The sequence below is a fragment of the Mytilus edulis genome, chromosome 7 (genome assembly GCF_963676685.1).
Source record: "Mytilus edulis chromosome 7, xbMytEdul2.2, whole genome shotgun sequence".
Classification (NCBI taxonomy): domain Eukaryota; kingdom Metazoa; phylum Mollusca; class Bivalvia; order Mytilida; family Mytilidae; genus Mytilus; species Mytilus edulis.
In genome coordinates this window covers 84,664,653-84,691,771 of record NC_092350.1, presented here as the reverse complement: position 1 = coordinate 84,691,771, position 27,119 = coordinate 84,664,653, and the positions used below count along the sequence as shown (strand labels likewise).

Genomic DNA, 27,119 nt, shown 5'->3' with positions numbered 1-27,119 from the left:
TTTATTTTTTTTTCGACCTCCTACCCTTCCTTTTTTAAGAAGAATCCCGTAAACCAACTAATAAAAAAAAAGTGGCCTTATTGGTCCACACTATTATATCTTGATGCGGCATGGTTTCGATTTGTCGAAGAAATTTTGATCGAGTCACTGTAGATGTCGTCTTTCATTATATTAGATTTTTCTCAATCTATTGAACTGATTATGACAAAACTTGACAGAAATGCTTGAAATAACCAGTATTAACATGATTAAAAAGGAAAAAAGTAACATGCAGTTTATTGAACAATCATGTCTTCTTTAGGTGTGATATCACCAAATCATGGTACGTCACATCCGGTTTTATACGAAAGTAGGTCGCAAAAAATATTCCCTTGAATTTGACAGTTGTAGGTAATTAATCCTACATTTTATCGCAGTACTGGATAGGATTAAACTTTACTCATGCCAAGTATTTCTTTATTTGAAACAAAGATAAATTCTGCACATTTTTTTGAAAAGTGCAAATTTAACAAAGACTAATAGGAGAAAATCAACGGTGGTATTACACCTACAAATGAAAAAAAATGCTGATATTTTGTTTCCGACCTCTAACTTGAGTTTATCTCAATTCAATGTTATGAAATGCATATACAATGATTATTGCCACAAAACTCAGTTTAAGTTCAAATTTTAGTAGCATCACTTTTAAAGTTCTTGAGATATCATGTCTCTGTATAACTTTATATGTGAGCCGGGGAATCAACTGAGTCCCTATGCCAATGGACAAATTCTCCATTTATCTAAGTTAAATTGTCCAGAAGGCTGTTGTTAGTAGCAAAGAATATTAGATTATTATACAGTATGCAAAACTAAAAAAAATATGTATCTGCTGTCTCTCTTTTATATGAAATTATATACTTAGATATAGATAAAAATTATTTTATCTGATTTGCGATGGTTGCTGAGCAAGATATTATATCATCGATACGTTCCTGTGTAGCCATGGAAACACTGAATTAAGAATTATATTAGAATTGCACTTCTGCACTAAAGGTACTCATAAATATCCTTTAGTTCCACGTTTCAAGCTTAAAAATTACACTCAGTGATACATAACATCTTTTTAAATGTTCTTCAATTGTAAACTTAAAACTAACTATGCGTTGCTAAGGAAAACTCGGGTTGTTTTGACGGATTATATAGATACAAAATCGATATGATTTTTCATGCAAACATTGTTTCTTAATATATCAGTATAGGAGTCGACTTAATATGAGTTGTATGAAAACATTTGAATTTTTCATTTTTTTTATGGATAACATTGGATAAAAAAGTACTTTTGTGTGGTCATTAGGCAACATTGCCCCTTATCATACCTTGTCCTTTGAATACATGAATCTTGTCCTTTGTGATATATTTGTATGCTAATCAAATATAACAGTATTATAACAAGAAGAAGATGCATAACCCTTATAATGTAAATAGACTTTTTTGTGGTTTGTAAAAGATTTTACAGATGTTGTTTTGATTGTTTTCATGCCCCAGCGACAAAATGTTGAGGAGCATATTAATTTACCCCTGTCTGTCTGTCCGTCCGTCTGTTCGTCGGTTTATATGTCTGGATTAGGATACATTGTTCATCCGACCATTCTCTCCTACAGTTTTGGAGGTACAACTTTAATATTTTGTAGGATGTTCATAAACATAATAAAGGTGTGCATGGCCATAGGATTTTTATTTTTTTCAAATATTCTGAAAATGACAGGAAGTTGGACTTAGTCATTTTGTTTTTACTAGCTGCATTAAGAGAACATGGTTTGTCCAACTATCTCCTCCTAACGTTTTGGAGGTACAACTTTAATATTTGGTAGGATGTTCATACACATAATAGAGGTGTGTGCATGGCCACAGATTTTGATTTTTTGTTCAAATATTCTGAAAATGACAGGTAGTTGGACTTAGTCATTTTTTTGGTACTAGCTGCATAAAGAGATCATGGTTTGTCCGCCTACAGTTACATCATCATACATAGTGTTAAAATTATAATTTCCTATGGTCGAGCAGTAGCATCATTTGTGTCTTACAGACAGCGTAACAATTTCAAGTTGTATGCCAACATCACTGTTTGTCAAATCTAAAATATGAGGAACTATACTCACGCATATGGCAGAGCAGAAAATGGGGTGGGGGGCATTGTCCATATCTAGTATTGTGTATAGTCATGTTTACATTTTTCATGGTTTTTAGCTCACCTGTCCTGAAGGGCCAAAACAGTTTTTGTCATCACATTTCGTCCATTCCAAAGTGATACGTCAGATATTTTCAAACTGATATGTTATTGTGTTGTGTTGTTGCACCATTGTCTCATGTTTAGGGGGAGTGACCAATCACAAACCTGTTTAACCACCGCATTCTGTATGTGCATGTTCCAAGTATGAAGTCTGTACTTCACCGATTGTTTTTGGTTGCTGTCTGATATATTTGTATTTTGATTATTGATTGCTCGATATTAAACTGTTGATTTTCTTGTCTTAATGGCTTAACATTTTACCATAGACACACCAAGTTTAAGAACTGTTATGTGATATGAGATTGTTTATTATTTTGTAGACTGTCATGTTAAAGACTCCAGAAGAAGGTAAGTCTAGTTATGATCTGCAGTTCTTGTCTATCATACCGTTATTTAAGAATAAATTATTTTTCCTGTACTAGTATTGATAGTAAGTTTTTGGATATCTGCTTTGTTAAACTTCTGATCGGGAATAAAAGAAGGTTGGGGTTGAGATATCAAAACACTAATTTAAAACTTCCATATATTCATGTGCTGTCCCAAATCAGAAATCCTGAAAAAAGTTGAATTTATGCTATATATACCTTTTTGTTATTTTCAGAATTTGGTGTTTATGGCAGATCTTGCGTTGTATCTGTTTAAAACATCTTCTGTATTAATTTTTCTGCACCAGATATGGATGTCCACATTAAATTTCTTTCACTGATAGTTTTGACCAATTTAAAAAACAAAATGCAACAGAATTTAAATGTGAAAAAGTAAAATTAATACCGTTAATATGTTATACTCGTGCATATTCACAATATACGGACTTCATTTGATTAATGTTTCAACCTGTTTACATTAACTAAACATGTGTCTTTCTGCAGACTGATATTTTCTTCGAAAGTTAATATTGGTCGAAATTTGCCACGGCTTCTTCAAACCAATCTCCTGTATTGTTAGATGCTTCAAAAACAATAATGGTCATGTTTGTCCTCCCCAGATACATTAGAAGCTGTCATGTAATATTCAAAAATTTTCTTCAATTTTATCCATCTTTGTGAAAGTAAAGATTGTTCCCCATAACTGCTCTAACACAGCAATGAGAAAAAAAAAGACTGAAATTAACACTACCTTAGTTCTACAGTCACCATTACAAATTGGTTGACTGATATACAATGTGTCTGTGTCTTTACTCACTGCTTTTGTAAATATTTAGATACCATTAAAGTCCTCTGATCTGTTATTTATTGATTGAGTCCTTTTTTCGAATGTGACTTTTTACTAAGTGTGAATTTGCATGGCGGGTGATGTTTCCATAGCAGGAGATGTTTACCATGTCCATGCACCTTTGGAGTTCATATTGTTCCCTCTGTTTCTGTTTGTTACCTTAATTTATCTCTTTCTAATCGATTTTCAAAATTTGAGCACCAGTAATATACTGTTACCTTTATTTATAGGTGTTATTCCCCTTTGATTGCCAATTTGCGGTTAAGGCAATAATAATTTTGAATTGATGATAAGATTATTATTTTAAAATGAACATATATCTTCCTGACAGAGTTGCCTAAATGATACAGTCCTGTTTTATGGTTTGTTAGATGATTGCTCAAATTATTTGTTCCAACAAAGTTGACCCATTGATCAAAATTGGAATGGATAATATATTGAGGGTTGTTAAAAAAAGTGTCCTCTAGAATCTAGATGATAAGATGCAACACCTGCTTGCTATATGCAATCTTTGTTCTGATTCGCCAAACTTCCTGAAGCTTTTTTTAAGCTACAAGAACACAGTGAATTCATCAGATTTGGACATTCACGGATAAAACTTTATTTTTACAGGAACCAGCTGGGCTACTAACCTTTTATTTCATGGGGCCCAACAAAATTGTTTGTGGACCAGTTTTTTTTTCTTGGAAAAAAACAAATATACATCAAACAGTTCTTTAGTTTAATATATTTATCAATGCCTATATAACAAAACATTACAATTGTACATGTGTATCTACATAGGTAACAACTGTGAGTTAATTTAATCTAAAATTAAGCTGATGTCGAATTCTTGTAAATTAACTCATCAAAGATACCAGGAATAAATTAAGTATATACGCCAGACGCGTGTTTCATCTACAAAAGACCCGTCAGTGACGCTCGAATACAAAAAAGTTAAAAAGGCCAAATAAATTTTTTTGGTTGTATATTGGTATCACGTTGGCGTCGTCTGCGTCGTCGTCGTCGTCGTCGTCAGAATACTTTTAGTTTTCGCACTCTTACTTTAGTATAAGTAAATTGAAATCAATGAAATTTTAAAACACAAGGTTTTTGACCACAAAAAGGAACGTTGGGATTGATTTTGGAAGTTGAGGTCCCAACAGTTTAGGAATTAGGGGCCAAAAAGGGGCCCAATTAAGCATTCTTGGTTTTCGCTCCATAACTTAAGTATAAGTAAATAGAAATCTATGAAATTTAAACACAAGGTTAATGACCATAAAAGGAAGGTTGGGTTTAATTTTGGGAGTTTTGGTCCCAACAGTTTAGGAATAAGGGGCCCAAAGGTTCAAAAATTGAACTTTGTTTGATTTTATCAAAAATTGAATATTTGGGGTTCTTTGATATGCCGAATCAAACTGTATATGTAGATTCTAAATTTTTGGTCCTGTTTTCAAATTGGTCTACATTAAAGTCCAAAGGGTCAAAAATTAAACTTAGTTTGATTTTAACAAAAAATGAATCCTTGGGGTTCTTTGATATGCTGAATCTAAAAATGTACTTACATTTTTATACGACCGCAAAATTTTTAATTTTTTGGTCGTATATATTGCTATCACGTTGGCGTCGTCGTCGTCGTCCTGCGTCGTCGTCGACGTCCGAATACTTTTAGTTTTCGCACTCTAACATTGTCTAACTTTAGTAAAAGTGAATAGAAATCAATAAAATTTTACCACAAGGTTTATGACCACAAAAGGAAGGTTGGGATTGATTTTGGAAGTTTTGGTCCTAACATTTTAGGGATTAGGGGCCAAAAAGGGCCCAAATGAGCATTTTTTTGGTTTTTGCACTATAACTTTAGTTTAAGTGAATGGAAATCTATGAAATTTTGACACAAGGTTTATGACCACAAAAGGACGGTTGAGATTGATTTTGGGAGTTTTGGTTCCACCAGTTTAGGAATTAAGGGTCAAAAAAGGTCCCAAATAAGCATTATTCTTTGTTTTCGCACAATTACTTTAGTATAAGTAAATAGAAATCAATAAAAATTAAACACAAGGTTTATGACCACAAAAGGAAGGTTGGGATTGATTTTTTGAGTTGAGGTCACAACAGTTTAGGAATAAAGGGCCAAAAAAGGTCCCAAATAAGCATTATTCTTTGTTTTTGCACCATAACTTTAGTATAAGTAAATAGAAATCTATGAAATTTAAACACAAGGTTGATGACCATAAAAGGAAGGTTGGGTTTGATTTTGGGAGTTTTGGTCCCAACAGTTTAGGTATAAGGGACCCAAAGGGTCCAAAATTGAACTTTGTGTGATTTCATCAAAAATTGAATAATTGGGGTTCTTTGATATGCCGAATCTAACTATGTATGTAGATTCTTAATTTTTGGTCCCGTTTTCAAATTGGTCTACATTAAGGTCCAAAGGGTCCAAAATTAAACTTAGTTTGATTTTAACAAAAATTGAATCCTTGGGGTTCTTTGATATGCTGAATTTAAAAATGTACTTAGATTTTTAATTATTGGCCTAGTTTTCAAGTTGGTCCAAATGGGGGTCTAAAATTAAACTTTGTTTGATTTCATCAAAAATTGAATAAATGGGTTCTTTGATATGCCGATTCTAACTGTGTATGTAGATTCTTAATTTTTGGTCCAGTTTTCAAATTGGTCTACATTAAGGTCCAAAGGGTCCAAAATTAAACTTAGTTTGATTTTAACAAAAATTGAATCCTTGGGGTTCTTTGATATGCTGAATTTAAAAATGTACTTAGATTTTTAATTATTGGCCTAGTTTTCAAGTTGGTCCAAATGGGGGTCTAAAATTAAACTTTGTTTGATTTCATCAAAAATTGAATAAATGGGTTCTTTGATATGCCGATTCTAACTGTGTATGTAGATTCTTAATTTTTGGTCCAGTTTTCAAATTGGTCTACATTAAGGTCCAAAGGGTCCAAAATTAAACTTAGTTTGATTTTAACAAAAATTGAATCCTTGGGGTTCTTTGATATGCTGAATTTAAAAATGTACTTAGATTTTTAATTATTGGCCTAGTTTTCAAGTTGGTCCAAATGGGGGTCTAAAATTAAACTTTGTTTGATTTCATCAAAAATTGAATAAATGGGTTCTTTGATATGCCGATTCTAACTGTGTATGTAGATTCTTAATTTTTGGTCCAGTTTTCAAATTGGTCTACATTAAGGTCCAAAGGGTCCAAAATTAAACTTAGTTTGATTTTAACAAAAATTGAATCCTTGGGGTTCTTTGATATGCTGAAATTAAAAATGTACTTAGATTTTTAATTATTGGCCTAGTTTTCAAGTTGGTCCAAATGGGGGTCTAAAATTAAACTTTGTTTGATTTCATCAAAAATTGAATAAATGGGTTCTTTGATATGCCGATTCTAACTGTGTATGTAGATTCTTAATTTTTGGTCCAGTTTTCAAATTGGTCTACATTAAGGTCCAAAGGGTCCAAAATTAAACTAAGTTTGATTTTAACACAAATTAAATTCAGGGGCTTATTTGATATGCTTTTTCTAAACATGTACTTTGATTTTTGATTATGGGCCCAGTTTTCAAGTTGGTCCAAATCAGGATTCCATATCAAGTATTGTGCAATAGCAAGAAATTTTCAATTGCACAGTATTGCACAATAGCAAGAAATATCTAATTGCACAATATTGTGCAATAGCAATTAATTTTCAATTGGAGTTATCTTTCTTTGTATAGAATAGTAGTTGATAATATATGTTGGAAATTTGCCAGACATGACTATGATGTCATTTTCTATTTTTATTTGCCAATAACTTTATGTAAATAAATTCATTGGAAATTTGCCAATATAAAATGTTGCTGATGAAGATTTTTTTCCTTATCTTATCTAAAATGTTTTTAGATAATGTATGTTGGACATTTGCCAGACATGACTATATATGATGTCATTTTCTATTTTTATTTTCCAATAACTTTATGTAAATAACTTCATTGGAAATTTGCCAATTTTTTGCACCATAACTTTAGTATAAATAAATAGAAATCTTTGAAATTTAAACACAAGGTTTATGACCATAAAAGGAAGGTTGGGATTGATTTTGGGAGTTTTGGTCCCAACAGTTTAGGAATTAGGGGCCAAAAAAGGGCCCAAATAAGCATTATTCTTGGTTTTCGCACCATAACTTTAGTATAAGTAAATAGAAATCTATGAAATTTATACACAAGGTTTATGACTATAAAAGGAAGGTTGGGTTTGATTTTGGTCCCAACAGTTTTGGAATAAGGGGCCCAAAGGGTCCAAATTAAACTTTGTTTGATTTCATCAAAAAATGAATAATTGGGGTTCTTTGATATGCCAAATCTAACTGTGTATACTATGTAGATTCTTAATTTTTGGTCCCGTTTTCAAATTGGTCTACATTAAGGTCCAAAGGGTCCAAAATTAAACTTTTTGTTTGATTTTGACCAAAAATGAATCCTAGGGGTTCTTTGATATGCTGAAGCAAAAAATGTACTTAGAATTTTGATTTTTGTCCCAGTTTTCAAGTTGGTTCAAATCGGGGTCCAAAATTAAACTTTGTTTGATTTCATCAAAAATTAAATAATTGGGGTTCTTCGATATGCCGATTCTAACTGTGTATGTAGATTCTTAATTTTTGGTCTCGTTTTCAAATTGGTCAACATAAAGGTCCAAAGGGTCCAAAATTAAACTTAGCTTGATTTTAACAAAAATTGAATTCTTGTTCTTCTTTGATATGCTGAATCTTAACATGTACTTAGATTTTTGATTATGGGCCCAGTTTTCAAGTTGGTCCAAATAAGGATAAAAAATTATTATATTAAGTATTGTGCAATAGCAAGACATTTTCAATTGCAGAGTATTCAGCAATAGCAAGAAATCTTCAATTGCACAGTATTGTGCAATAGCAAGAAATTTTCAATTACACAGTATTGAGCAATTGCAAGAAATCTTCAATTGCACAGTATTGTGCAATAGCAAATATTTTCAATTGCACAGTATTGCACAATACCAAGAAATATCTATTGCACAATATTGTGCAATAGCAAGAAATTTTCAATTGATTGGAGTTATCTTTCTTTGTCCAGAATAGTAGTTGAATCAACTTAAATCATTGTTTGATACAATATACAAAGTATATTCACTTTTACTACCAACTGATGAATTAAAACAATCTTTACCATTCAGTGATAACAAGCACTTTTTTACATTTTAATATTTTATGATGTATCTAAATGAGTAGTTATTGCTATTTTCATTTTTTTTGAGAGGATTAATATTCAACAGCATAGTGAATTGCTCAAAGGCAAAACAAACTATTTAGGTTCATTAGACCACATTCATTCTGTGTCAGAAACCTATGCTGTGTCAACTATTTAATCACAGTCCAAATTTAGAGCTGAATCCAGCTTGAAAGTTGTGTCCATTCTTGCCCCAACCGTTTAGGGTTCAACCTCTGCGGTCGTATAAAGCTACACCCTGCTGAGCATCTGTTTTTTACATGAAACTAAGAAATCTACGAGATCAATAAATACTTGATATGAAAATATAAACTTTAATGTAAATAAAAATGTTTTTCTTTAAAAAAAAGGTTGACCGGACGGAATTCACATACGCCGATATATATACTTTAAATATATATTAAAATGATCGACACAAATGTTTATATCCCTTTTATTTTACCATATTTTTCCATGAAATTAAGGAATAAAATTAACGGTACTAATTTTCTTGCACCTGATGGAAGTTTGGAGATTGATAAATATGCTATAAATAAATATAAACTTTATATTCAAATTTTTTTTCTTTTTTTCCTCAAAATAAGTTGACCGGACGGATTCCAGATTTGCCAGTATATGCTTTAAATATACTGAACTGATCGACACATGATAAATATCTTTTTTATTTAAAAAAAATCTGTCCATGAAATTAAGGAATCTGTGAGACAAATAAATATATTATAGAATCGTGCATCCTAAACGTTTTTTCTGACTCTTAGGAGGCACCATTATTTGAGTGTCCCTTCCCTCAAGCATGTCAAGTGTGAATACAGTCCGGACAACTTTAATTGCTCAAAAAAAAAAATTGTACACTGATTTTGTTTGATTTTCATACAATATATTTTGATATATTTAAGGTCTACAAATATTAAACAAATCTACAGTATAACAAAAAAGTTATGACTATTTATATGATGTCCGGTCAACCGTCCCTTCACTATCCGGGCAATCGTCCTGTCATTAGTGCAACCTGGTAGGAAATGGGATTTAAAATCCCTTTTTATGAGGAGGTATTTTAACATCAATAGTAACTTTTATATTCATATTTGTATACCTCCAAGATTTGTTTAAAGAAAGGATATTTATAAAGTCTCAAAAAGACCCATCTCTGACAAAGAAACTTCACTGTATCATTAAGTAGTAAATTGGAAAAGTAAATTGTTAAAGGAGCAATAGCTACGAATTAGATAAGTAATCTAAACAGTTGGACAGCAAACGATTTAATGGCTTCTAAGGTGAAGACCTTGGTCACGTGAACAAAGGTCGGAGTTTGCAGTTTCTTACGTAAACGTGCATGCCTCGCAGTTTTTATACAATTTTCGCGGTCGTATATTGGTATCACGTCATCGTCCGTGTCGTCCAGGGAGACACTTCGTTTCCAGACAATAACTTTAGTTTAAGTGAATGGATCTCCATGAAATTTAAACACAAGGTTTGAAACCACACAAGGAAGGTCGGGGTTGGGTGTGGGGGTTATGGTCCCAACAGTTTAGGAACCAAGGGCCTAAAAAGGGGTCCATTAATATTTTTCTAGTTTCAAGACAATAACTTGTGTGAAAGTGTATGAATCTTTTTGAAATTTTGTACCACAAGGTTCCATACCAAAAAAAGAAGGTTAGGATTGATTTTTGGGGTTATGGCCCTATTTGTTTAGGAATTCGGGGCCAAAAAGGGGCCAAAAACCATACTTTTCTGTTACTTTGTATAAATTGCTTATTTCGTGACCAATTTCAATGGGGTTTTATTCTTGAATTCTTATGGTTCTTTAATATGTTGATTCTAACCGTGTATGAAGTTTTTGGAATTTTATGTCCCGTTTTTAAATTGGTCTTCATTGAGGTCCAAAGGGTCCAAAATTAATTTTTTGTTTGATTTCATCACAAATTGAATTATTAGGGTTTCTTTGATATGCCGAATCTAATACTGAATTAAGAATTTTGATTTTGGGGCCCGTTTTTTAATTGGTCCACATTGAGGTCCAAAGGGTCCAAAATTAAACTTTGTTTGATTTCATCAAACATTGTTTTATTGGGGTTCTTTGATATGACCAATCTAACTGTGTATATAGATTCTTAGTTTTTGATCTCCTTTTCAAATTGTTCTACATTAAGGTCCAAAGAGTCCAAAATTAAACTTAGTTTGATTTAAAAAAAAAAATAAGTCTTATGATTTTTTGATACGGTGAATCCAAACATGTAATTAGATTTTGGACTATGGGCCCACTTTTCATGTTGGTCCAAATCGGGGTCCAAAATTAAACTTTGTTTGATTTCAACAAAAATTGAATATATGAAAATTCTTTGATATGCTGAATCTATCCCTGTATTAAAATTTTGGATGTTGGACCTCGTTTTTAAATCGGTCAACATTCAGGTCCAAAGGGTTCAAAATTAAATTTTGTTTGATTTCATAAAAAAAAAAAAATTATTGGGGTTCTTTGATATGCCGAATCTAACGGTGTATTTAGATTTTGAATTTTTGCTCCCGTTTTTATATTAACTGATTAAGGTCTAAATGGTCCAAAATTAAACTGAGTTTAATTTTAACAAAAAAAATGAATTATTGGGGTTCTTTTATATGCTGAATCTTAACATGTTTTTAAATTTTTGATTATGAGCCCAGTTTTTAAGTTGGTCCAAATCTTTATTTTTTACAGAATACACTATGTTAAATCGTTTAACGGGTAAAGGAACCTACGAATCGTATGACATGCGCTGTATGGTGACTGGCCAGTTCGCCGTCGGAAAATCGTCTCTGGTGAAGGTATTAGTGGGGGACGTCATTCCCGAAGGGAGACATCCTACAGATGGTATCTCTCTTCTTGAAGGTCGATGTGGACTTGACGTCCAGACAAGAGAATGGGTTCTTATAAATCCAGGTAAGAGTTGTAAGATACAAAATGTGTGTGTATGCCCCTGTCGTATCAGAGGGGAAATTAAGTGTTACCCTTGTCCGTCAGAGCATTATGTAAAGTTCTGACATGCATCCCAAAATTAGTTTCTGTACTCTTACGTTTGTTTGCCTCAACCAAATTTTTATGCCCCACCTAGTAGATGAGCATTATGTTTTCTGGTCTGTTCGCCCGTTCGTTCGTTTGTTCGTCCGTCCGTCCGTCTGTCCGTCCGTTCGTCTGTCCCGCTTCAGGTTAAAGTTTTTGGTCAAGGTAGTTTTTGATGAAGTTGAAATCCAATCAACTTGAAACTTAGTACACATGTTACCTATGATATGATCTTTCCAATTTAAATGTCAAATTAGATTTTTTACCCAAATTTCACGGTCCACTGAAAATAGCAAATGATAGTTTTTGAACACGGTAGTTTTGGATGAAGTTAAAGTCCAATCAACTTGAAACTAAGTACACGTGTTCCCTATGATATGATATTTCTAAAAAAATGATAGTGCGAGTGGGACATCCGTGTACTATGGACACATTTTTGTTTGAAACTGATATACCATGCTCATTACCACAAAAATAACATCAATTTAGAATTTTGGTGTCGTCCTTTTTAATGTTCTTGAGTTATGTACCTTTATAACATTATATGCAAACAGGGCATCATGTGTATCCCATGGACACATTCTTAATCTATTTTAAAAGATTTAAGGTGACTTGGTCCTTTAACATGCGCAGTTTTAACACAGTTTTCTAATGAAGAGTTCCTTGGAAACGATCTCAAAAATGGTTTTGACAACCTTGAAACACAGACGTGTCTGAAAGCACCCTTTCCCAATGTCACCAAGCGATACAAAACGTTCTATGTAGAAAAGGAAATACAGTCAGAAATACAGAGTGGTTTGTTGATTTTTCACATAAAATTTTAATTATAAGGACAGAAATATACATGATATAAGAATTAAGCATAACAATAAAAAAAATAATAAAAAAACAATATTGACATGTTGTTGTTGTACAACTGCCAATGACGCAATGTTTAACCGTAAACAAACTGTTAAAGAGGACTGCAATGTTAACAACTGCATGTGAAAAACAAGTAAAGCCCATATATAGTATGCTATGAAGGTTTCGGAGTTCATCTGCACGCTATCTGTTTCAAGGTTTTCTACATTTTGTCAGAGTTTTATTCCGGAATATGTGAAATATTGTCTCACTGCAAAATTTTGGCAATAGTTAGGTTATTTTTAAAACAGTTTTGAACATAAAAATTTTCAAACAAAAACTAAATACTTGACAGCCACATCTAACATTTTAATTTACAGATGTATATACTTCATCAAATCATGGGCACGAAACAGTACTTTAAAACAACCAATATCCTTTAACTGGAAATTTTTATGTTGTATTTTTTAGCGTAAAGAGGATTTATAATAAATTCTTTCATATCGGGCCAAAAAAATATATATGTGTGTTTAAAGTTACATACGTTAAATAGATAGGGTAGGTAGGTCGGTATTTCCGTTTTATTTTGTTTTTTCATTTTATTTTTTGTGTCATGATTTTGAGTCATGCGGTTTCGTCTTGTTGTGGACCGAGTAGATCACGGGCAGAGTTTACCCGTATTTTTAATGATTGGATTATTTCCCTTTGTTATTTGTTGGAAAAAATGTTGCAAAGGGTTTATTTCATCACACGAGTTGCGAAATTCCTTAAAACAGCTGTCATATTCACGATTGTGAACATTAGGATGTATCAGGCAATTGATTTATATTATTGGCAATACTAACTTCACTTTTGACACGAGTTCACTTTTTTTTTCACTTTACAATGGAAATAAAATTACTTAGGGTCGGCGCTCAAAAGTAGGGTAGGTCGGTGACCGTAAACAGACATATATATTTTTTTGCCTTATAATTCCATGATCTCCGGAACTTAACATAAAATCTCTGGGCCAATGTTTTCTATTTATGATATTTTCTTTTACTTGTTTTGATATTTGTTGTTTTGTATTTTATGTTTTATCTATCAATGTGCCAACCGAGTTCACATTTAAAAAGAGGAAATATCAGCGTAAAAACGTTAACAAGAATGTGTTATCACAATAGACTACCGGAAATCGAGCAACACATTTCACTAAATTGATTATTTGTTTTACCCAGAAAAAACCAGGTCTATGCAATTATCCCTCAATACTGCGGAGAAGCACAAAATCTTTGGTTTGAATAAGTCGGGATTCAGCCTATGACACATGCAGTCTACCGGGCAATTCCAAACACTACCAGCTAAAGGCCGTATATACACAAAATGTAATTACTACTTACTTGGTTCAGGAAAAGTTGGGATTGGAATTCTAAATCTCCGCGCAGTACACAGGAACGCTATATTAGGTGATGTCGGCAAACTTTAACTTCTGTCATATTTGTTGACATGCGTTTTTTTTTTTTGAAAAGCGAAGCTAATAAGGAAAGTTCTTGATTTCAAAAAATGAAAGTGTATATTAGCATGTCATTGCAGCAAAAATTATAAATGGCAAGTTTCTCAATGATTTGTGAACACTGGTTTGACCAACTTGCGGCAAAATAACATCTTATCGGTTTAGGATGATAATAAGGAGATGACTTTTTTAAACTGCCCGTACGAAAATTTAAACCGGAGTTCAACTGGACTTCAACTGGACTTGAGACGTATTCCAGTCTGACTTTGAAAAGTCCAGTCTGACATGAGCCGTACACGTACTTTTTCTTATACTTCAGTTATTTGCCAGCCGGTATTTTCTTAAAAGTCCAACCGCACTTTTTGTAATTCTGACAAGAAAATAAACACGGCTGGACTTTTGAGGAAAATTATTTTTTCTGTAGAATGATCAGCAGGATTTTTGTCTTAGAAAATTTTACAGTCAAGTATGAGCAGGAATTAAGACTTAGAAAATTTTCATCAGCCAAATCTGCCCTTACAGAAATAAAAAGTTTGTCACTAGGATTCTGTTCTTTGAAAGGAACAAATTTCTTTCAAAATGGAAAAGAGTTATAAATAAAAATTTGCAAGTTATATAATAATGATATCATATTTTTCACAATATACTTTTAAGATCAAACTATAAGATGTGATCTTTTCTGGGACCCGTAAAATTTTCAATTCCATTATAAAATATTTAAAATAGACTGTAAATGGAAAGTTAGAATTTAATATAGGTGATATAATTTTGATTGAATTCATAATATCTCAGAATTAATATGTTTTTCAACAATTATTTAACATTTTTACTTTTTCATGAAATAAAACCCCTAGCAAAATTACATCTATTAATTGGTTAACATTATACATTTTCTAGTATATTTATATTTAATAAGATGAATGCATAAAATAAATAATTATCATTCTTTAATATCAATTAGAAACTTGAGCCATAACAGTGATTTAATAGCAGTAGTCTTTTAGAGAGTACCATCTGTTTTCAATTAACCTCAGTCTGGACAGGTCACAGGAAGTAGCATCTACACAGAGGTTGATCATGGGGCCATTTGAAGGATAACACATTTCTAAATACATATTTTTGCAATTACTATCACTTTTATTAAACATTTCATAATTGAACCAATTAATAATTGATTTTCTTTTTTTTTAATATATCACATATTCAAAATTAAGACATATGCAAGAAGTCATAAGAAGAAAAATTTTCACAGCTCCTCAAACAACCTCATGTAATTTGCAATACAACAAAATTTGAATTTGGATTAAACAGGAAGATGTGTCTTCTTTCTTGAACAAAATGAGAAATTTACATTGGATGTAAAGCAAATGTTTGGAAGTAGTTCTTTTCACATTATATTAGAGAAGATGGATCCTTCTGACTGGCATCAATTTCAATTTAGGAAGATTACATGCTGTGTGCATGTATTTTGGATTGCATATATTCTGGTAAGTACAATCTGATATGCTCTTTTTTTCTTCAACATATTGATGAAATGAATACAACATTATAAATAGCTTAATTTTTATTTTTGAAGAGTAAAAAGAATTAAAAAAACTACATTAAATACCTAATTATGCAAAATATTTCAGTTTGAGTGATTTTCAAAGCTTTACTTATTTTATGCACTTTAAATTTATTAAGTATAATCGTGATAATTATAACCACACATTTTTAGGAGTAAGGATTTAGCTTCACAATTCTCCGTTTCTTGATTTTACCAGTAAGACAGTAGAAAAAAGAAAAAGAAATAAGCAGTATATGCATAACGCCATCTGTTGTTTTTTTTTCAGATTATAACAAGGGATGTATATCAAATCAGAAGAATCCAACATCTGAAGAAAAACTAAGCAGTAGTGGATCAAGAGGGAGGGTTCTGCGGGGGTGGAACCCCCTCCCCCCTCATTTTTTGTGGATCAGCCCCTGCTGAGATCATTTTTTAAGGTCAAACAGAACTTTTTGAAGTCCAGCTGAACTTTTATGAGTTCAGCTGGACTTCTTAAAGTTCAGCCGGACTTTGTAAAGTCCAGCTGAACTTTATAGAGGCTATATTTTTGCCAGAAATGCCGGCTGGATTTTTTTAGACGTACTTTTATGAAAGTCCAGCTGGACTTTCAGAACCGGACTCCTGCTAATTTAAATATTTCGAGCCGGTTTACGGCTAATTTCGCTGAAAGTCCAGCCGGGTTATCCATTATAAGACATTCAAAGAAAAGTCCAAATGATTTTTATAAGTACGGTTCTCAGTACGGCTACTGTCCAGCTGGAGTACGTGTCATGTTTTTCGTACGGGTGTACACGTCTGGTTAACATCAGACCTTGACCTCATTTTCATGGTTCATTGATCAAGGTTTAGTTTTCCTGGTTAAGTCTTTTTCTTCGAAACTATAAGCAATAGGTCAACTATATTTAGTGTATTGAATGATTGGAAGGTGTATATGTATTTCCCGTTTGGTTTATCTGACCTTAACCTAATTTTCTTTGATCATGTTAAAGTTATGTGATACTTGTAGTAGACTTTATATTTATGACTATCAACATAAAATCAATGGTCAGTAAAGAAGGCGAGACATTTCAGCCTGAGCACTCCTGTTACCCTTTTTTGCATTTTCGTTGAAATCAAAGTAGATAAACGGTATGGTTCGCGAGTAATCAATGATATAAGGATTTAATTTGATACCATTGAAAGATGGTTTTTACCTGTAGTTGCATTTTTATACTGGTCCGAGACCACAATTATTTCGTAGTGCATTTCTTTTAGAACATAAATGAAAATAAAAAAAATCCCACCTGCGCTTTCTCAAAGAAACTTTTACAGTGTGTTGTACTACTTTTGGGACAAATTATATCAAAATTATAGAAAACTTCATCGCCTCTAACTCAAAATATGGACAATTTTATCTTTAGGGCGTCTTGAAATCTTTTGACAGCTTCCGAAGTACTATTTTTCAACCTTTTTCACCTGGACCAAATCACTACTTTCCTTTAAAATTCTGGACCCAATTTTTTTTACAGTGTAATTTTTCCCCCTACTTGCGAACTGAGGCATTCAACATGGAGAAATAAATTTGGAAGGGTTATAAAAATTAATGGCAAGTAACTCACTGTCAACACTAGGGACTATATTTGTGAGAACAACGAAAATCAAGGGACGACAATTGTGGTCTCGGACCTAATACTCCACGCAACGAAGTTGCGGAGGGTATAATGTTTTTCACCCCCCTGTCTGTCCGTCCGTCCGTAAGTCAGTCCTGTTCTTGTTATCGCAACTCCTTTAAAACCCCATAACAGAATTTTATGAAACTTTGTAGATAATAAGGACATACTATGTAGATTTACATACAGACAGGATATAACGATTCATTTTTTTTTAGGAGTTATGCCCCATTTACTTAGAATTTTGGCCAGTCCTGTTCTTGTCAACGCAACTCCTCTGAAACCTCACAACAGAATTTTATGAATGTTTGTAGATAATATGAACATACTATGTAGATGTGCATATCGACAGGAAACTACGATTCAATTTTTTTCTAGGAGTTATGCCCCTTTAACTTAGAATTTTAGCCAAAATATACTACTGCAACAGTTTGTCATCGCAACTCCTCTGAAACCACACAACAGAATTTCATGAAACTTTGTAGATAATAAGGACATACTATGTAGATGTGCCTATAGACAGGAAAATATGATGGAATTTTTTTTCTATGAGTTATGCCCTTTTGAACTTAGAATTTTGGCCCAATTATACTACTGCAACATTTTAATCATCCCAACTTCTCTGAAACCATGCACACAACAGAATTTCATTAAACTTTGTATATAATAAGGACATACTATGTAGATGTGCATATCGACAGGAAATTACTATTGAACTTTTTTTCTAGGAGTTATCCCCCTTTTAACTTCGAATTTTGGACTAAATATACTACTGGAACAGTTTGTAATCACAACTTCTCTGAAACCACACAACAGAATTTCATGAAAGTTTGTAGTTATTGAAGACATAATACGTAAATGTGCATATCCACAAGAAAATTTTGATCAGTTGACTTTTGACAGTTTTGTAGAGTTATGAGTCTTTGAACTTAGGAATCTGGTGAATTTGTGTTTGTCCAGTGACAATGTGGGGGCGTGGGGTATGTGAGCGTGCTCACAAAGGTTCTTTATTTTTTAACTAATATATAATAGACAGTAAATCTCCAACTAAGTCTAATGGCTAAGATTTAAAATAGACTCCTTATATGATTTATTCTCCTAAATGACCATTTTCACCCATTTTATGATTTGTTTGCAGTAACTTTAATAGATTGGTAGCGATAAGGTAATTTCAAAAATGGTCAGGATATAAGATAAACTAATAAGTCAACCTGGTTGAAATCCTCAGTTGGCCCTTAGGGTAGCTATTGCCCTTTAATTATGATTTTTAGCTCACCTGGCCCGAAGGGCCAAGTGAGCTTTTCTCATCACTTGGCGTCCGTCGTCCGGCGTCGTCCGGCGTCCGTCGTCCGTCGTCCGTCGTCGTTAACTTTTACAAAAATCTTCTCCTCTGAAACTACTGGGCCAAATTTAACCAAACTTGGCCACAATGATCATTGGGGTATCTAGTTTAAAAAATGTGTTCGGTTACCCGGCCAACCAACCAAGATGGCCGCCATGGCTAAAAATAGAACATAGGGGTCAAATGCAGTTTTTGGCTTATAACTCTGAAACCGAAGCATTTAGAGCAAATCTGACATGGGGTTAAATTGTTTATTAAGTCAAGATCTATCTGCTCTAAAATTTTCAGACGAATCGGACAACCGGTTGTTGGGTTGCTGCCCCTGAATTGGCAATTTTAAGGAAATTTTGCCGTTATATGGTTATTATCTTGAATATTATTATAGATAGAGATAAACTGTAAACAGCAATAATGTTCAGCAAAGTAAGATCTACAAATAAGTCAACATGACCGAAATGGTCAGTTGACCCATATAGGAGTTATTGCCCTTTATAGTCAATTTTTAACCATTTTTCGTAAATCTTAGTAATCTTTTACAAAAATTTTCTCCTCTGAAACCACTGGGCCAAACTTATCCAAACTTGGCCACAATTATCTTTGGGGTATCTAGTTTAAAAAATGTGTCCAGGGACCCGGCCAACCAACCAAGATGGCCGCCATGGCTAAAAATAGAACATAGGGGTAAAATGCAGTTTTTGGCTTATAACTTAAAAACCAAAGCATTAAGAGCAAATCTGACATTAGAAAATTGTTTATCAGGTCAAGATCTATCTACCCTGAAATTTTCAGATGAATCTGACAACCTGTTGTTGGGTTGCTGCCCCTGAATTGGTAATTTTAAGGAAATTTTACTGTTTTTGGTTATTATCTTGAAAATTATTAAAGATAGAAATAAACTGTAAACAGCAATAATGTTCAGCAAAGTAAGATTTACAAATAAGTCAACATGACCGAAATGGTCAGTTGACCCATATAGGAGTTATTGCCCTTAATAGTCAATTTTTAACCATTTTTCGTAAATCTTAGTAATCTTTTACAAAAATCTTCTCCTCTGAAACTACTGGGCCAAATTAATCCAAACTTATCCACAATCATCTTTTGGGTATCTAGTTTAAAAAATGTGTCCGATGACCCGGCCATCCAACCAAGATGGCCGCCATGGCTAAAAATAGAAGATAGGGGTAAAATGCAGTTTTTGGCTTATAACTCAAAAACCAAAGCATTAAGAGCAAATCTGACATTAGAAAATTGTTTATCAGGTCAAGATCTATCTACCCTGAAATTTTCAGATGAATCTGACAACCTGTTGTTGGGTTGCTGCCCCTGACTTGGTAATTTTAAGGAAATTTTACTGTTTTTGGTTATTATCTTGAAAATTATTAAAGATAGAAATAAACTGTAAACAGCAATAATGTTCAGCAAAGTAAGATTTACAAATAAGTCAACATGACCGAAATGGTCAGTTGACCCATATAGGAGTTATTGCCCTTAATAGTCAATTTTTAACCATTTTTCGTAAATCTTAGTAATCTTTTACAAAAATCTTCTCCTCTGAAACTACTGGGCCAAATTAATCCAAACTTATCCACAATCATCTTTTGGGTATCTAGTTTAAAAAATGTGTCCGATGACCCGGCCATCCAACCAAGATGGCCGCCATGGCTAAAAATAGAAGATAGGGGTAAAATGCAGTTTTTGGCTTATAACTCAAAAACCAAAGCATTAAGAGCAAATCTGACAGGGGGATTAATTGTTTATCAGGTCAAGATCTATCTGCCCTGAAATTTTCAGATAAATCGGACAACCAGTTGTTGGGTTCCTGCCCCTGAATTGGTAATTTTAAGGAAATTTTACTGTTTTTGATTATTATCTTGAAAATTATTATAGATAGAAATAAACTGTAAACAGCAATAATGTTCAGCAAAGTAAGATTTACAAATAAGTCAACATGACCGAAATGGTCAATTGACCCCCTAAGGAGTTATTGTCCTTTATAGTCAATTTTCAACAATTTTTATAAAATTTGTAAATTTTTACTAACATTTTCCACTGAAACTACTGGGCCAACTTCATTATAGATAGAGATAATTGTAAGCTGCAAGGATGTTCAGTAAAGTAAGATGTACAAACACATCACCATCACCAAAATACAATTTTGTCATGAATCCATCTGCTTCCTTTGTTTAATAGTCACATAGACCAAGGTGAGCGACACAGGCTCTTTAGAGCCTCTAGTTTCCATTTTTGCATTTTTTTGGAAGAAACTACACAAATGTATAAAAGATGGAAAGAAACAATAAATTGCATCTTTGGAGCCTCTTGTTTACTGACCGTCTGCACAAAATTTCACCTGAAACAAAACAATTCATTTTATGATTTAACTTTTTCTTCTTTCGTATAAATGTTTACAGACCATGTCAGGTACATGCTCAGATTTAAGAAGAGTTGTTTCTGTCCTAGAAAATTGTTACTCTGAAACAACAAAAAATAATAAGGAGGGAAAAAAATCTCAAGACTTAAATGCACTTGCTTCAGAAATATTCGAAAACCAGAGTGCCCAGAACTTCTTAATTATCACGTAAAATTTAAAATTTATAAGCATTCTTAAGAAGTTATGCATTTTATTATTTTGTTTATCATTTCATTCATGCAGTCACCCTTTATTTTTTTTTATGCCAAGTGAGCTTTTCTCATCAATTGGCATTCGTTGTCATACAAAAAATCTTCTCCTCTGAAACTACTGTGCCAAATTTCACCAGACTTTGCAACAATCATCATTAGGGTATATAATTCAAAAACGTTTCTGATGATCCCGCCTGCCAAGCAAGATAGACGACATGGCTAAAATAGAACATAGGGGTAAAGTGCAAGTTTTGTCTATTATTTCGAAAATTGTTATAAAGGAGCAGACATGTTCATAATGTTGAGTGCCAATTGTCCATATACGTCAAAACTTTCAGACAACTTCTTATATGAGTTATTGCCCTAAAATGACAAATTTTACCATTTATTTTCATACTTGCCTATTATCTTGAAAACTTAATTATTGATCGAGAGAAACTTTTAAATTGAAACAATGATTATCAAGACAAGTTCTACAAATCTGCATGGTCAAAATCGACAGCCGACTCCTTATTAGAGTTCTTGCCCATTGATAATCATTTGTACCATTTTTGGGGGAAAGACGGCTTCAAGCCGTCAATCCCTTATGGGGTTGACCTGAGAGTGACATTCCCTCACATCATTCATTTTGTTTTTATAGTGTGGAAAACCCCCAACAAATCTTACTGAGATTGATGAGAAGAAAACACACAAATGAATAGATTGACTTTAAACACTTTTCTACACATTTCCCTTCTGTTTCTAGCGAAATTATCGTATTTTGAGCTCTCTTTTACACTATTTACGTTTCTTTTACAATCCGGAAAAATTGGTATGACGAGATATTCTAAATATATCCAACCTACATTATATTTTATAATGACGTCATTGTTGGAATGCCACACTATGCAGAAACAGGGATATCCTTCACTGGTTATTTAAATCATTCTCAGAGTTTGTGCACTAATTATAAATTGTTATTTGTTAAATTTAAACATAATTATGTTTGCTGTAGATGATTCAAACATCAACATGCAATACTTTAATTTGTAGGTCAACAACTTTCAAAGTAAACAGGAAGTTCGTGGAGATACATGAGATTGGGGAGAGAAACGATTTTTTTCTTTTTTTCTGTAAAATTCTGTTTTGTGAATCTTCCTCCAAATCAGGAGCACCTTAATTGATGAGTAATTATCCACTAAAATAAAAATTGAAAATGTGACATCTAGTATATGATAAGTAGTCTTCAATTTAAACTTAATTATGTGTACCAACAAATAAATTATTGTAATGGAAAAAAAAATTTAAAAAAAGTTGCATTTTATAGTTTAAACCTATTTATTCATGAAATTTACAAATATTTCAAAATGTAGGATCTGGAAACAAGCTTCACACAATTTACATCAATCAAATCATTTTTTATTAGTACCTGTATCCCTGTGATGAGAGTTGTAACTGGGGACTCTATCAATGGAAATTTACAATTAAATGGATTTTTCAGTCCTAACTTTCTTAAAAAAAAATTAAAAATCTTAGAGTACTGTCACAAAAAATGGAAAATGGCCTAGCCTGCAGTTCAGTGGTACACAATTAAGATTTCAGAAAACATTGTTGCTGTTGTTAATTGACAGAAATCAGTTGAATTTTACATAATTAACTATCAACTTTAATCGAATGTTTAGATTTAGAAGATGCAGATCTCTTGGTCCAAATTGAATCCTTAACTAAGGAAACAAAATTAGATTAAACAACAACAATTGACTTCAATATTGTCAACCTTTCTACATGTTCTAGCTGTTCTTTTATATGAAGTCTATCAAAAGATCCCCCCCCCCCCCCAAAAAAAAAAAAAAAAAAAAAGACGTGGGCCGTCTTTCCCCTCAGCCTTCAACTCTTTGATTAAGCGGTTTTTTTTGCCTTATATCTTAAAAGTTAAAAATCCAATGCCACACCACAAAAGGAAAGTTGGGATTGATTTTTGGGGTTATGGTACCAACAGTTTAGGAATTAGGGGCCAAAAAGGGGTCAAAAGCAAGCTTTTTTTCTAGTTTCAAGACAATAACTTGTGTGTAAGTGTATGGATCTCTCTGACATTGTACCACAAGGTTCGATATCACAAAGGGAAGGAAGGCTGAGATTGAGTTTGGGGTTAATTGCCCCAAACATGCAGGAATTAGTGGTAAAAGAGGGGCCAAAAACAAATGTTTTTCTAGTTTCCAAACGATCACTTGTTTTTTAAACAATAGTTCGATAACAACAGCAGCTGCAAGAGGGAAACATAGTTCTGTGGAACTCCTAACACACTCTGATTTTACTAGGTTTTTTAGTGGTTTTTTCACGACCTCAATTATTTTTTTGGAATTGATTTTGGGGTAAAACAGTTTAGGAATTAGGGGCCAAAAAGGGGACAAAAACAAGCATTTTTTTGTAGTTTCAAGACAATAACTTGTGTTAAAATGAATGGATATCTCTAAAATTGTACTACAAGATTCCATACTACAAAGGGAAGGCTGGGATTGAGTTTGGGGGATAATTTCTCCAAAGGGGGGATTTTTTTTCAATTTTATTAAAGGGTTCATATTTTATTTTTTCAAATTTCAAATTTCAAATTTTTGAAAGTTTCATTTGCACAGTATTGCGCAATATATTTTTAAAATCTTTGACCACATTTATTTTGTGTCAGAAACCTATATTATGTCAAATATTTGATCACAATCAAAGTTCAGACAGTATCAAGCTTGAATATATTGTGTCAAAAAAATGCCCCCAACTGTTCGACCTCTGTGGTCATACCAGGCTGCGCTCAGCAGAGCATTTTATTAGTTTTGGAAGAGGGAGGGTTTTTTTTTTGTAATTTTTGTATTAGAAATAAGAAATTTGCATGCAAGCCATAGATTTGTTGGACATTTTGGCATGGCCTGAGCTGTTTAAATTGAAATTTTATACCAAGGGTAAGCCTTATTTTCACGACTGTTTACATTAAATCAATCATGGTTAGTAAAGCAGCCGAAACATTTTCGCATTTGTACTCTTGTTTTTAATTTCAATTTTAACTCAGTGAAATTGACAAAGTTTATGCACATAGGTTATTATACATGTGGATTAATGTGGAGGTAAATTGTAACAGTCAAGTACATCTGCAGTAGGTATATTTATATGTATAGAATTTTATTACCCTCTTATGTACAAAGCGAAAGAAGCACTTCATATAAAAATTAGCATTTATATTAAGTTTATCTTTTTATGCCCCACCTACGATAGTAGAGGGGCATTATGTTTTCTGGTCTGTGCGTCCGTTCGTTCGTTCGTCCGTTCGTTCGTCCGTCTGTCCCGCTTCAGGTTAAAGTTTTTGGTCGAGGTAGTTTTTGATGAAGTTGAAGTCCAATCGACTTCAAACTTGGTACACATGTTCCCTATGATATGATCTTTCTAATTTTAATGCCAAATTAGAGATTTTACCCCAATTTCACGGTCCACTGAACATAGAAAATGATAGTGCGAGTGGGGCATTCGTGTACTGAGGACACATTCTTGTTATGATTCTATAAAGTGGTGTTTTTTTTTCATACAGAAACTTATAATGCCATGGATGTGGTATACAATAAGGTTTTAATGACCTCGAGTAAAGCAAAGGAAACTAATCTTAATGAAAAGTTACACCAACAACAAGCATCAGATACAAGTCCTTCTGGAAGTAAAGATGATGAAATGGTTAATCCAGGTGTTCTACAGCAGTCACAAGCTATTGCATTGCCTCTCCCATTAAACACATCAGTTAATCTCTCCAACCAATCTCCAGCAGCCCTTACTTTGTCACCTCAGGCATCCTCCATTGTGCCTCTATCACGACAGCAGCTGAAACAGAAAATGAAAGCAAAGATGACTAAAGATGAAATCAGAAGAAAAATGGAAAAAGTTCTAAAGAGTGGGAAATACAAGATGAAAGTGGGACGACTTATTTTCTGGGACTTTGGTGGACAGTATGTATATTATACAACACACCAGACCTTCATGACCTACAGGGCTTTGTTTCTTGTTGTATTTGATGGCAGCAAAGGATTACATGAACAGGTTCCTGATGTCTTGTGTTTTCCTGGGCAGCATATGACTCCAACCCCAGCAGGTAATATAATAAAACTATTCAATACATGATTGACCTATTCAAAAATTCTACTTCTGTCTTCATAAATGGCTTTCCGCAGTCCTATTTGAAGCATTCTGATTTGCTTACTTTTATATGATATTGAGATAAATCAGAAAGTATCATTCAGTGATGTGCCCATTACGCATCAATATTGATGAATTTAACAATTATAAAACCCATCTTACATTTTTAACAGACTTAACATGTAAAGACCAGATGGATGGATAGATTGTTCTTAAAGTCCAATGTTAAAAAATTGCATGTATATTATTACCGGAACATGTTTATGACTATGATCATAATATAAATCATAATTTTTACTAGACAGCAGGGCTCGACATTACTGTTTGTCTGATTGTCTTGGACAAGTCGATATAGTGGTCGGACGAGTAGAATCATCATATTAGTTGTCCGACGGGACAAGTAAAAAATCCTTGATATAAAACATATAAAACTTTCAAGACTTACAAATTTCTAAAATATGAACTATTTTTTAGCTCACCTAGCCCAAAGGGCCAAGTGAGCTTTTACCATCACTTTGCGTCCCTCGTCCGTTGTCCATCTTCGTCCGTTGTCGTTAACTTTTCTTCTCCTATGAAACCATTTGGCCAAATTAAACCAAACTTGGCCACAATCATCATTGGGTATCTAGTTTAAAAAATGTGTGGGTGACCCTGCCTACCAACCAAGATGGCCGCCATGGCTAAAAATATAACATGGAGGTAAAATGCAGTTTTTGGCTTATAACTCAAAAACCAAAGCATTTAGAGCAAATCTGACAGGGGATAAAATTGTTTATAAGGTCAAGATCAATCTGCCCTGATATTTTCAGATGAATCGGACAACTCGTTGTTGGGTTGCTGCCCCTAAATTGGTAATTTTAAGGAAATTTTACTGTTTTTGGTTATTATCTTGAATATTATTATAGATAGAGATAAACTGTAAACAGCAATAATGTTCAGCAAAGTAAGATTTACAAATAAGTCAACATGACCAAAATGGTCAGTTGACCCCTTTAGGAGTTATTGCCCTTTATAGTCAATTTTTAACCATTTTTAGCTCACCTGGCCCGAAGGGCCAAGTGAGCTTTTCTCATCACTTGGCGTCCGGCGTCCGTCGTCCGTCGTCGTCGTCGTCCGTCGTCGTTAACTTTTACAAAAATCTTCTTCTCTGAAACTACTGGGCCAAATTGAACCAAACTTGGCCACAATCATCATTGGGGTGTCTAGTTTAAAAAATGTGTCCGATGACCCGGTCAACCAACCAAGATGGCCGCCACGGCTAAAAATAGAACATAGGGGTAAAATGCAGTTTTTGGCTTATAACTCAAAAACCAAAGCATTTAGAGGAAATCTGACATGGAGTAAAAATGTGTATCAGGTCATGATCTATCTGCCCTGAAATTTTCAGATGAATCGGTCAACCCGTTGTTGGGTTGCTGCCCCTGAATTGGTAATTTTGAGGAAATTTTGCTGTTTTTGGTTATTATCTTGAATATTATTATAGATAGAGTTAAACTGTAAACAGCAATAATCTTCGGCAAAGTTAGATTTACAAATAAGTCAACATGACCGAAATGGTCAGTTGACCCCTTTAGGAGTTATTGCCCTTTATAGTCAATTTTTAACCATTTTTAGCTCACCTGGCCCGAAGGGCCAAGTGAGCTTTTCTCATCACTTGGCGTCCGGCGTCCGTCGTCGTCGTCGTCGTCCGTCGTCGTCCGTCGTCGTTAACTTTTACAAAAATCTTC

The 27,119-nt window shown here is 33.3% G+C and overlaps 2 protein-coding genes across 4 annotated transcripts in view; both read left to right on the top strand.

The window, feature by feature from the left end:
* The window catches only part of LOC139482692 (RUN domain-containing protein 1-like), a 726,769-nt gene that overhangs the window by 120,995 nt on the left and 578,655 nt on the right, over nucleotides 1–27,119 (top strand). The window lies entirely within an intron of this gene.
* Nucleotides 1–27,119, top strand: part of LOC139482685 (uncharacterized) — a 106,635-nt gene that overhangs the window by 39,901 nt on the left and 39,615 nt on the right. Inside the window, exons 6-8 of the mRNA XM_071266753.1 lie at nucleotides 2,590–2,617; nucleotides 11,414–11,635; nucleotides 24,797–25,348. Of these exons, the coding sequence (XP_071122854.1) occupies nucleotides 2,590–2,617; nucleotides 11,414–11,635; nucleotides 24,797–25,348 (802 nt within the window). The remainder of the gene's footprint in view (nucleotides 1–2,589; nucleotides 2,618–11,413; nucleotides 11,636–24,796; nucleotides 25,349–27,119) is intronic.